General features: G+C 57.7%; 1 protein-coding gene across 1 annotated transcript in view; it reads left to right on the top strand.

The window, feature by feature from the left end:
- The window catches only part of NKAIN1 (sodium/potassium transporting ATPase interacting 1), a 12,706-nt gene extending 1,764 nt beyond the window's left edge, over positions 1-10,942 (top strand). The window contains exons 3-7 of the mRNA XM_009645871.1: positions 4,281-4,418; positions 4,619-4,699; positions 7,101-7,298; positions 8,111-8,171; positions 10,857-10,942. Of these exons, the coding sequence (XP_009644166.1) occupies positions 4,281-4,418; positions 4,619-4,699; positions 7,101-7,298; positions 8,111-8,171; positions 10,857-10,942 (564 nt within the window). The remainder of the gene's footprint in view (positions 1-4,280; positions 4,419-4,618; positions 4,700-7,100; positions 7,299-8,110; positions 8,172-10,856) is intronic.
- Positions 10,943-12,875: the final 1,933 nt, after the last annotated feature.

The following is a 12,875-nucleotide window of genomic DNA, read 5'->3' as shown; positions in this document are numbered from 1 at the left end:
GTCTCCCCCCCCCTCCTGCCGCCAGTTCATTGCCCCCCACAACCCGTCCCCGTGGGCAGAGGGATGGGGTGACCAGTGTCACCCTGTGCAAATGAATGGGGCTGGACCCCCATGTCACCATGCCCCCCCATGTCACCCCCTCCCCTACTTGGGGGGCTTCGGGCTGGGCGAGGGCACAGCAAGCAGCAGGGGTGTCCCCAGAACATCGCCCACCATGCCACCCTGGGGCTCGGCAGCTCCCCAAAGCTCAGGGAGAGACAGGAGGGGACGGTCCCCCTCCCCAGCTCCACCAGGAGATGACCCCCACGCGGTGCTGGAGCGATCTCCCGTCTCTCTCCACCCATTAATTATTGAGGCTTTGGGGATGCAATAATATATTTATGCATCTGTGTCAGCAAATGTGTCATCTCCATTGTGGCCAAGACAAGACGATGGAGCACGGGGTGGGGGGCAGCGCTGCCTCCCCCAGGGAGCCTGGGGTTACCAGGGGCCACAGCCGAGCCAGCATCCTTGCCCCAGGCCCTGGTGACAAGAGTGTCACCTCCCCTGGGCACTACAGGAGGAGGACATGGATAAATCGTCCCTGCGATTGCCAGGATGGCTGAGTGCCCGGACGTGTGTGCCCCAGGGCCGCTTGTGTCCACAGGTGGCCATGTCCTCGTGTCCCTTCAGTTTTGGTGGTAATTAAGTGGGTTTTGGAGAAGTCTCTGAGAGCTGTCAAATGTGACAGCTATGATGAAGGATCTGGTGCTGAATCCTCCTTCCTTCAGCATCCATAAATCTCAGGCAGGGTCATGGGCTGGGGGGGGGGGCGTGGGTGGGGACAGTGGGACAAGGGATGGCTTGCAGTGGCTTTCGTCTCTCCCGTCCTTGTCATGGGGATTAAAAAGGACTGGGAAAACCCCACTGAGTAACGGGATGGGTCCAAGGAAGGTGAAGGTGCCATAGCCAAGGGGTGATTCGGGGACAGGTGAGCTCCTTCCCACTTGAATTTGCTGCCAGCACCCCTAAAGAATCCCATTTTCTTCCAGCTCTGCCTCACTGGTTCTGCCCACCCAGAGGCCCTGGTGGCTTCCTGTCCCCAGGGGGCTGCGCACGCATCCTCTCCTGCCATGGTCCTCCCCGGGGACTGCCACGCGCTGATGGAGCCGGTCCCTGCGTCTCGCCTGCTTCGATTTCTTGATTAAAATAAAATCATTGCAGGCAACACATTTCAATTAGCAGGACTCTGGTGCGTGCCTGCCCCTGACTAATTGATATGATTTGCTGCAAAGGCAACTTTTGGGGCCGATCGATAAACTAGAGAGTGTTTAATTAAGAAGGAGTCCTAAAACTCGTTGCATTGATCAGGTGCAGGTTTATCTTAATTAGCAGCGGGATCGTGTGTGGTTCCTGGCCCCGCACCGCTAGGAACATCACGGCTTGGATGGCGGAGCAGCAGTAAGAGCTGAGAGGGGAGAGCAGCATGTTAATGAGGGTGGGTCATTAATGGGGCTGCTATCAGCACAGAAAATACCCCTTATGGGAGGGGGACAGTTTGGGGAAGATGCTCTGAGCTCCACAAGTCACCTGGGTTTGGAGGGGTTGGATGCTGCCGGTCCCCAAGTTGCTCAGAGGTTTCTTGTGGAGGGTGCTGAGTGCTTTCGGAGGCCCTTGCCACGCTCGCAGGCAATGCCGAGCCCTGCGGCCAGGCTTGCTCACTGCTCTTGCTTCATTTACGGCCACTGTTGATGAACCACTGGTGGTGGTTGCATGAATAGTCTGGGTGTCTTGAAGTTTGCTGCTGGGGGACATCTCACCCCCAAAGGATTGGGCGAGGATGTTTTGGGTGCTGGACCAGCCTGGGGTGCACAGCGAGCGAGCAGGGAGAAGCACTTGGAGCAAGCCAGGAGCATCGGTCTGAGCTGAAGACGGTGCTCACTCAGCCCCACCATGCCCCATGCCAGGATTGTCAAACCTGTCCCACCCACCCCCCTGGAGCACGGCCATGCCTCAGTTTCCCCACTCGTGAAACTGGGCATAAGGCTGCTGAGCTGCCCTTGGGATGCCCTTGGCGCTTTGCAGGCAGCGAGGGGGGCCCCCAGCCGCAGGCTCGCCGTGTTTGTGCTGTGTCTCCATATTTTCCTCAACCTTACGCAGGTTCTGACAAGGCTGAAAAAAACAAGATTTGCTTTTCACATGGAGGGAATAAGCTCAAATAACGGCACACACAAAGCAGCATTTTACCTGCCAGGGTAGCTCCAGCAGAGCTTTTTGGTGCAATTAGCAGCCCTTGCTCGTCCATGGGGAGGCTGTGGTGTTTGCCACTAATTCTGCCTCTCCTTGGGATGAAGAAGGATTCAGCTTGGCCTGGCTTTTCCCAGCTCCTTCTCCTTCAGCCTGTCCTGGCTTGATGGGCTGGAATTAAGGAGGCGCCCATTGCTTCAGCTTGATGGGATGCTCTTGGAGGCTCTTCCCGGCCCCATCCCTTGACTCAGAGACTCACCAGTACCCAAAACTCACAGCCTTCGCATCTAGCTCCTGCTAAGCAGCTCTGTCAACAGCCACCAGATCGATGGATGGCTATAAAACCCCGAGCACCGCTCTCCTTGTATCATTTATTATTTACATTCCTCAATTTAAAAGATTTACAGCCCAGTTGTAAGTATTTCCAAAGGCTGTTTCCTCAGAGAGTTTAAATAGCGTGGAAGTGAATTAAGCCTCAATGCAAACAGCCTTGGTCCCAGCCCTGCGGATCCAGGGGCTGCCCAGGCTTGGCAGCTCCATGACTTTGCATCACCTTTAATTGAAACCGGGGTCCTGCCAGCAGGGATCCAACAGATCCTATTCGTGGGATAGGGTCAGGGATGGGAAACCACGGTCCTTGGCTCTGCCTTTGGCTTTCCTCCCACTGGCAGGATGGAGCTGAGCTAAAATAGACATTAATTAGAGCCATCGCTAAGCCAATTCAATGAGTGCGTAATGCTTTATGGATGGGGAAACTGAGGCACGGCTGGCGGTTGCACACACAGATGCATTAGCCATGCCTCATCCTCACGAAACACTTAGAGAAGGACTTTTGCCACCTCATTTATTTCTACCCTGTAATTGGGACGCATTAAGTCGGCTGCATGGGCAGGGATGCTGTGGGGCCCTGGGGCAGCCCTGCGGCCATAACCCCCATGAGAGTTCAGGGAGCTCCAGGACAGAGCTCCCCTAAGTCCAGATCACTGTGGGGAGCTGCCAGTGAACAGAGGGGGGATATAAAGCCCATTTTCCCCTGTGCTTTTCAGGATAAACTCCCAGTTCTCTGCCAGGATGAGAGTCATTGCACCAGGAGGGGAAACTGAGGCACGGTGCTGCAGGGAGGACTCAGGGCCCCGGAGCTTACAGGGTTTATTGGGTGAATCTGGGGCATCTCAAAGAGTGATGAGACAGGACTGGGCTGTCAAAAAGATAAATGTAAAGAGGTTTTTTGGTTTGCAAGGCTGCTGGAGACACAGGTTGCTGCAGCCCTGTCCCCATACACTCGGGGACTGCGGCGCCTGATGCAACCCAAAGTTCCCTGAAAGTTCCCTGTAAAACCACAGCCTCGTCAAATCTCCATTTTTGAACTTAAAACCATCGGCGAATGCTCCAGCGCTCCCACCTTACCTTTGCTACCACCTTTCTTTAAGATAATCCTGTAATTAAGAGTAATAGGCCCTGAGCCGGTAGCAAATAGAGCCATAAATAAGCGCTGGGATAACAGGCAGATCACACCAGCTACCATCTCTGATTCTGCGTGCCGGGCGATTTATTAAGCTACATCACAGCCTTATTTATGGATTACAAAGATAATGGCAATCAAAACCTAATGGCATTAAATAGGGGAAGACATGTGACAAGCTCCTGCAGACAGGCAGAAAAATTGCTTGCAAAATACTGGGGGGGACCCCATGCATGACCTGAGCAAGAGGTTTTCCCTGGATAAGCTGAGCTGAGGGATAAACCCAGCCTGGAGGGTGACTTTCAGCAGTACCTGAGACCTGAGTGATGGGGAAACTGAGGCACAGTGGGGCAACAAGCTGACACCTCCCTGCTCCCCCTTCTCAGCTCCAGTTATTCCTAATAACCCCTCACTCACCGCCATGCATTCACCTACCGCCAGCCGATGCATCACGCAGACATTTCAGCCTATTGCAGCTAATTATCCGTGGGATTCCCATTAATTATTGGCTACTCTTTGCCTTTAGCATCCTGGGAGCTGCTGTGGTGACCGATGCTTTGATACCTGCAACCCTCCCTTTGCTCTGTTGCAGGTCGCGGCGCTGGAGAGGCAGATCTTTGATTTCCTGGGCTACCAGTGGGCACCCATCCTGGCTAATTTTTTACACATCATGGCCGTTATTTTGGGTATTTTTGGGACCATCCAGTACAGATCCAAATACCTCATGATGGTAGGTACTGCCGTGGATGCTCCTCCCTATGCCCCGGTGCAGTATCATCACCCTCGGGGATGGCTCAGCCCCAGGTTGCCTCCTGTATCCCAACCCAAATCCCTGTGGATCTGGCAGGGTCTGGCGAGTGGGGCGGAGCGGGGATGGGCTGGGGGATGCCCATTCAGCATGGCATGCCCTGATGGGCTCTCTCTCGGCAGTATGCGGTGTGGCTGGTGCTGTGGGTCGGCTGGAACGCCTTCATCATCTGCTTCTACCTGGAGGTTGGACGCTTGTCGCAGGTAATGCCCCCCACCTGCCTCCTCTTCCTCCCCCCACCCACCTTCCCCCCATCTTTCCACCCTTCTTGCTGTCCTGCCCTGGCCCTCCTCCTCCTCTTGCTTCCCTTGCCCCACAGCTCTGCCCCCCAAAAAGGGACCCAGAGCCTGCGGGTGCCTCCACCCTGGTGGCAAAGTACCCAGCTGGGTGCTGGGAGTGCCTCCCTGGGGGGTCCTGGCTGCAGCACTGAGCACCCGGGCATGCGTGGGATGGACAGACGGACGATTCAGGCCAAGCTGGCAGTGGGAGGGAGGCTTTGAAGCAGGAGAGCAAAATTAATGAGGCTGATGAGTCGGGAATTGCAGGGTACTCATTAATCAGCGGCAGGCCCTTGGTGTTGCAGGGATTTATGGGGTGCAGAAATTGGACGGTGACGTTTCCTAATACACTGGTGAGGAGATAAAGCGGAGAAGGGACACAGGGACTGGGGACGAGCAATGACGGGAAGGTTTGGGGCAGGGTCTCCAGCAGCTCAGCTCGTGGTGCAGGCAGGGATGGGCAAGGCAGTAGGGTGGGGAGGAGGAGGCCCCCCTGCTGCAGATTCCCAATTTTCCGGGATCTCCTGGGGCTCTGCAAGCACCACTTGGCCCCAGAGCTCCCAGCAGTGGCACGGGAGAGGCTGGACATCATTAATGGCTTTGAGAAGTCATCCTGGTGGCGATGAGAGTGAGGATGTGAGTGAGGCCGTGCCTCTCCATGTCTCTCCACCCCACCCTGGGCTATTAAAGAAAAAAGAGCAGAACTTAATGAAGATGCATCACTAGATGGTTTGAGTGTCCTCAGCCCCTGGTTGGGGTACTGGTGCCGAGGCTGTGCCCCACTCTGGCATCCTGCTCCCGGCTCTGAGGATGCTGTTTCCCGGCACTGTGCTCAGGGCATCACGGACGGCTCGGGGAAACAGGCTTCAGCTTGCCCTGTGGCCACCCACAGCGGGGAAAGGGCTTCTTGCAGGGTTTGCAAAGCCAAAACCACCTTCCCATGTTGCTACAGGTTGTTTGAGGCTCTTCTGAAAAGCTGGAATGCTGGATATGTACAGCAGGCACAGAGGACACAATAGGGGAGGATTTGCTCCCACCAAGTATTTCCCGTGGAAATCCCCCATTTCTCAGTGATGCTGCAATGCCAGAATGCCCGCTCTTTGTGCTTCTCAGCACCTAAACCCACATCCTTTGGGTTTAGAAACCAAAACCCACTTGCTTGCTATTTTTTCCGTCCCCACCCACAAAAATCTTTCAATCCCAGATCGGTGATTTCCTACAAGGGATGCTCAGTGGGTTTCCCAGACCCCTGGAGGCCAAGGGCTGGCGGTGCAGAGAGGGGCTGGTAGGACCCTCCCTGGGATGGATGCTCGCCCATCTGGGCCAGAAGGGCCCCATGGGGTGATGGGTGGTGCCCAGTCATGCTGGAGGGACCCCACTGTGCAGAGGGTGTTCACCCAGCCGTGCCAGGAGGACCCTCCATGGGGTGGGTGCTCACCCAGCAGGGCCCCCTCGGTGCAGTGGGTGTTCACCCAGCCGTGCCAGGAGGACCCTCCATGGGGTGGGTGCTAATCCAGCCATGCCGCTGCTGCCTGCAGGAGCCCTACACCAGGGCTGCATCCCAACCTGCTAGATCTCTGCCCCATCTCCCTGCCGGATCCATGGGCATGGACCATGCCATGGTGCCTCCCAGGATTGAGCCCAGGAGTTTAGCCTCACATGAGCCTGCTACGGGGGAGGGTGCGGGAGGGGCTGGGGGATTAGCCCTGCGCCTCATCCGACCCCGGTGGCAGCCTGCAGCCCTGCCTTGCAGCAGGAAGACTGCTGCCCACTGCTCTGCCACCCAAAAGCTGCTGGAGATGAAACAGGGAGAGTCCCAAAGCCTGCTAATGGGCTCACGAGGAGGGGACGTGCGTGAGCAGGGCCCTCACAAGGCTCCGCGGGCATGGGGATGGGGGGTGGCACCCCAAAACCCTCTCTGCTCTGCATCCCTGAACCATGCTGGCTGGGTGATCCCACAGTCCCATCTTTCGGATGGCTGGATGCGGCCGGCAGCATTGCAGGTGGCTGCTTCCCTGCCTCCAGGCCAAGCTGCTGCACCAGTGGTGACCACTCTGTGACAGGCATGATGTCACCTGGTCATCGTGGCACACCTGGATGCTGCTTGACCAAATAGTCCATGACGCCAGCGTGGGAGGAAGCCACAAACCCCGGGGACGCTGGCTGCGGGTTTGGGAGATGCAGGGGTTCATTGGCTGCACTGCGTTAACATGGTCTGGGTCCTGTGGAGCATCCTTGGGTTGGAAAAGCCCATTTTCTGTCCAAACCCCCTGCAAAGAGCCTTGGTTCCACGGTCTGTGCCTCCTCCTCTGCTCCCCTCCCGCAGGACCGAGACTTCATCATGACCTTCAATACCTCACTGCATCGCTCATGGTGGATGGAGAACGGGCCAGGCTGCCTGGTGACACCAGTGATGAACTCCAACCTGGCACCCGAGGACCATCACGTCATCACCGTCAGCGGCTGCCTGCTCGACTACCAGTACATCGAGGTAGTGAGCAGCGCCACGCAGATATTCCTGGCGGTAAGGGCAGCTGCCAGCACTTTTCCTCCTCAGCCCCCATCCAGAATTGCGAAGCGAGAGAGGGGGGACGATGGCAGGGACCTGGGTGCACAGAGGCACTGTGGTCCAGCTGGAGATGTCCCATCATCACGCATCCCATTTTATAGCACCAAGGGTGGTGTTGGCTCAGGGGTGGGGAGAGAGGAGGAGACAGAGACCATGCCAGCACCCTGGGGGTGCTGCCCACCCCAAAACCTGGCAGGCTGTGGGCTGGGTGCTGCCAGAATCAGAGGGTTCTCGGGGTAACACGCCCAGATGTGTTGCTGGGGTGTGAGCTGGTGGGATGTGGCGCTTGCTGGAAAGGGAAGGTCCCCCCTTCCCACCGGCTTTCTCACCCCATGGGGAGGTGGGAAGGGGACATACCTGGATGCAAAGCTCCCAGGGAGCCTTGGGGGACTGCAAGAAAATAAAGCTTTAAAGAGAAATGGGGTCCAGAGCAGCGGCTGCGCACTCGCCAAAGGGGCACCCAGCACTACGTGGGGCTCAGCACCCTCTGCGCTGCTGTCCCCATGCCATGCCAGCCCGTCCCCCCAGGAGCCACCACCCTTGTCCCCCCAGCACAGCTGAAACCACCCCACCTCACTGCATCTCAAACCAGCACCCAGACCTACTGGAGATGGGCTCCAGCACCACGGCAGCCTTGATCCTGCCCAGGGCCCCCCCAGGATGCTCCCAGGCAGCCACCTCGCAGCACCCAGCTCGGTCCTCCTGCGCCGGTCACAGTGTCCATCGCCCCGATAACCGACTTCTCTCTGTCCACTTTTGTTTCGCAGCTCTTTGGCTTCGTCTACGCATGCTACGTCAGCAAAGTGTTCCTGGAGGAAGAAGACAGCTGTAAGTGCTTTAGCTACCAGTCATGGGGGGAGAGCCACAGCCCTGCAAAGTGGCCTCGGCTAAGGCCAGCCAGTGCCCGGGTGGGGATGGGGGGGCGCTACCTGGGTTGCAGGCGGTTGAAGGGATACCTTTAGCTGGGGTTTTTTGCCCCATTTTTGCATCCCCAATGAGGCAGATGTGCGGGGGTGTGATGTGGCACCCCATGCCACCAGCGGTCTTCCCTACCCACCTCAGGGAGGGTGCTGCACCCTGGCTGGGGCTGGGAGAGCAGGGGCATGGGGACACTGAACCCTGAGCGTCTCCCATGGGACTGCAGCACTCACTGCCTCCGGGTGCAGGAACAGGACCGGTTTCATCCAACGCATGGGGTCGGGCTTTGTCCCCACACCAGCCCACGAAGAGGCTGAGATGGTCCCCGGTCCCTACACCCAGCATCGCAGCACCGAGTCCAGCTCCCGCTGATGTCCGGATGCTCATCCCCATGCGTGGCTGCTCAGGGGTGGATTTGGGGCTAGCATCACTCTCACTGCTCCCCACTGACCCAAATTCAGAGCACCTCCTCCGGGACACAGCATCTCCCCCAGGTCCCTGGGCTGCCGTGGCAGTGCGGATAATCGCCCTTACTGTAAAAAGCCACCTCGAAGCCCCAGTAACTTCACCGTCAATGCTCCTCCTGGTGCGGATCCGGCCCCGTGGGGGCTGCTGGAGAGCCGTCCTTCCTGCTCATGTCTCCCGGAGCCAGCCATCACCTGCCTCACCCTTTCAACAGCCGCCTGGGGCTTGGGGACAATGAAATGGGAAATACTGTGTCCCCCCAGCCAGCATACTCCTGACAGCGGGGTGGCAGAGCCCTCCTCCCTGCCTCAAGGTTTTTCACCCTAAAGCAGGGGGAAACCCACCAATTTAAGCCAAGTTATGAGCTAATTTTTATAGATTCTATATTGTGGTTTCTGACCTGACAGCGATCCCTGCAAACACCCCTCCGGAAGTGAGGAGCACCCCAGCCCCAATTAACCAGGCGGTTAAGGCTGTAGCCATCCAACCGCATTAAATGCTCATCTGCCATTAATTAATTCGCACCAGCTGGCAGCTCCTGGCAGCCAACCGCGGGCAGGGATGTGCCACAACCGCCGGCACGGCAAAAGCCACCCAGATGTGCTCAGCATCAGGCTCCGTCCCCGCAGCATCGGGATCAGCATCCCTGCTGGTGCCATGGACCCAGAAATGGTCCCAGCCCGGGCCGGGAGATGCCAGGAATCACCATCCTCATGTTTTCCCCCCGCTGCCGGGAACCGGTGTAGCGGAAAAGGAAAATCTCCGTGTGAAATTGAACACTGCCTGCGGTAATAACTTGTTTCTGTACCCGGGGAGCTAGCAAAAGGGTTTATCTACCGCTGCCGGCTTTGAAGCAAGTTTGCATTCAAACAAACTCCCGCATTCAATACACTTTTAATATTAATGCTGCTGGAGCCCAAGATTCAAATGCATCTTTTTTAATGGAATATCTTATTAGATTTGGAAATGGATGAATGGCGTCAAAATTGAGAGCCGGCTGAATATTAAGTCGGGAAGATAAATATGCTGGGAGAACTGGGCTCCCCCCTCAAGCTCACTGCTGTTTCCCAGACACGCGTGTGCAAATCCACCTGGATCATGGCTCCTTGGGGATTAATATACTTGTTTTGGGGGGAAATGGGTCATGCTATGGCTCCTGTGACGGCTTGGATGGCCCAGCCTGACTGCTCAGGTGCCCGGTCCAGGGCTGGCTGAGCAGCCACTGGCTGGGGCCGGGGGGGGGGTCCAGGCTTGGTTTCCCCAGCCACTGGCTGTGTCCGTGGGAGGGTTCAGGTCTGGGGGCACATAGGATGATCGTGGGAGAAGTTGGGGGACCCCCAGCCACCTGTCGCTCCCACTGCATCGAGCCTGGGCAAAGGGCTGGGGTCTGCTGCTGCGATCCCTCCTGCAAGCACCTGGGGGCTCATTGGGCGGGCGATGGGCTCTGCCGGCCGGAGGGGGATGAACCACCGGGCTGGAAGTCGCAGCCATGAAAACTGATTTATTGGTGTCTGCAACTGCCCTAAGTGACACACTTCAAACGAGAACTAATTCCCCCATAATTCTCCTTAAATGCCCACTCTGGAGACAGTGATGGGGTAATTTTACCCACTTTGTCCAGCCTGCAATGCAAGGGCTGTTGTGGTGAGAAGAGAGCCCAAGGGATCCTTGCAGGTCAGTCCTGCTCCTGTCCTCCATTCCTTGCCAGCACTTTCCTGGGAAGCTGCTGCGACCCAGGATGCTGTGGTGACCCAGGATGTTGTAGCAATCTGGGATGCTGCTGTGACCCAGGATGCTGTGTGTCCCTGGGATGCTGTGATGACCTGGGATGCTGCGATGACCCAGGATGTTGTGGCGTCCCGGAATGTTGCAACAACCTAGGATGCTGCACTTCCCTGGGATTCTGCTGGGGCCTGGGATGCTGCATGTCCCCGGGATGCTGGGGTGACCCAGGATACTACTGCACACCGGGATGCTGCACTTCCCTGGGATGCTGCTGCAGCCCGGGATGCTGCATGACCCATGCATGCCGTTGGGGCAGGGGGAGGCAGGGAAATTGTCCTGCTGCCCTCCCCAGCTCACCTCGCTGCTCTCCCCAGCTCACCTCGCTGCTCTTCCCCCTCTCCCCAGTTGACTTCATCGGCGGGTTTGACTCCTATGGCTACCAGGCGCCACAGAAGACGTCACACCTACAGCTACAGCCGCTCTACACGTGAGTCTGTGCCGGGCCAGGGAAGGCCTTGGGGGTGCTCAGGGATGCTCAGGGATACAGGAGCCTTATAGAGCCCTCGTAACCCAAAAAATTGGGGTCTGTGAGTCTGCTCAGCCACAATATAAAGCCCAGAGGCTCTGGTGGGGCTGGGGCTGGGCAGTTTTAGGGGATATCGTGCCCTTGTTCTGCTTTTTGCTGCCTTTTGGCTGCTGAGCCTTGACACGCCAGGGCTGCCCAGGGGAAGCAGCAGCTCTTCAGATAAATGCAGCTGACTTTTTTTTTTTCCTCTCCCTTACCCATTAAGCTTAACTAGATAAACGCTCAAATGAGATAAGGCTGCAAAATCTAAAGGGATTAGCCTTGTGCAGGCTTTGCCAGGTGCCAAAAATTAATTATATTTTGATCTTTCTATGCAAATCCAAGGGCATGCCACGCAATTAGAGATGCAAAGAGGGGGCTGCAGTGGAACAAATGCATTTGTGATATTGCTCGGCCCTCCCATGGCGTTTGGGCACAGGCAGTCTCTTGTGTGCCTGCCCTGGTGCATGGATGCGAGTGAGCACCCATGGGTGCTGTGCCCCACTGCATGGAGCTGGTCCTTCCCTGGGAGCCCCCAGCCCTCCAGGTGTGAGCAGAGCGTGGTGGGGTGGGAGCTTCCCAGGATGGGGGCACAGGTGGTGGCACTGGCGTTTCACCACGGTGTCATCCTGGGGATTGATGTGGGTGTTCTGCCCTCCCCCAGCTGAGTGCCCACCCTCAGGGGGACCCAGGAGAGCACACTGTCCCATGGATGGGACATGTCCCATGGATGGTGTCCCCTAGGGAACCCCTTCAGACCTGCCTTGGGGGGACGGTGCAAAGCCCCTATGGGCAAAGAGGGCCAGTGGGGAGGGGAGGAACGGGGGGAGCCCTGCCTGACCCCCCCCTGCCTGCAGCTTCCAGCAGCGCGGGGGGCACAGGGGGGTTGCCCGGGGCTGTTGTGGGTCCAGTGCTCCCTGATGGCTGCAGGAGGAGTGCTGAGAGCTGCAGCATTTGGGGGTATCGGCAGGAATATCAATTTTAGGTGGGAGGAATAGCAATTTTAGATACACAGGGGACCCAAAAGCTGATGGCAGAGAAACTCGGTGCTGAGATACCAGGATGGGGATACCTTAGTGGGGTTCAGAGGTGCTGGGGAAATCCCTCTCCTCCCTTTCTGGGAGATGTTTAACCCAAGCCCTGTATCCTCTGCAAAACCCAGCCCCCCTCCGAGGCTTCCCCAGCTGCCCAGGACCTGTTTTGGCATGATGGGGGGGTTGGGTTTGCATGGTTTGGGAGTGGGTTTTGTACCCACCCAGGTACCGGAGCATCCTGTCCTGCGGTGATGCTGGGGTCGGGGCTGCCTGCTCCCTGGCACGGATCCAGCCTCCGGCCTCGCTCCCTGCCTGCACCAACGCGTGGGCAAGCCCCGAAGCCCTTCGCGGGCAGCATGTGTTGGGGGCTGCCAGCTCTTGCCCTGCCCTCAGGGCTGGCTTGGGCAGCGCTCCTTGTTAATTAGATTGCTTCCTAATTAATCAAGCTCATGGGCCACCCACATCCTTGTGGCCATTCTGCAGGCAGAGCCTAGGAGGGGTCACAACTGGGACCCTGCCACCTTGCTGCCAGCTCCCCCCTGCTCTCAGCCCCCTCCGTCCTACCCTGGCAGCTGATTAATAACCCACCACCTAATTAATGCAGCTATAATTTATATCAAGGCGCCTCCATCACCCTGACAGCGGTGGTGCGTTGGGCTCATGGACTCCAAAAAAGCCCATGCTGGGGGGACGCACACTGTCGCTGAGGTGGGAGATGCCGGGTCCTACCGTGGTGGCACAGTGACAGCTGGGGGGGCCTGAGGGGGTGCTGGGACAGGGGTAACCTCACCTGGGGGGGGGGGAGGCGGGGGGCTCCGTGTGCGG

The sequence above is a fragment of the Egretta garzetta genome, unplaced genomic scaffold (assembly GCF_000687185.1).
Source record: "Egretta garzetta isolate BGI_Z169 unplaced genomic scaffold, ASM68718v1 scaffold368, whole genome shotgun sequence".
Classification (NCBI taxonomy): Eukaryota; Metazoa; Chordata; class Aves; order Pelecaniformes; family Ardeidae; genus Egretta; species Egretta garzetta.
The sequence above is the reverse complement of the archived record's forward strand: the minus strand, read 5'-3'. Positions and strand labels throughout refer to the sequence as shown.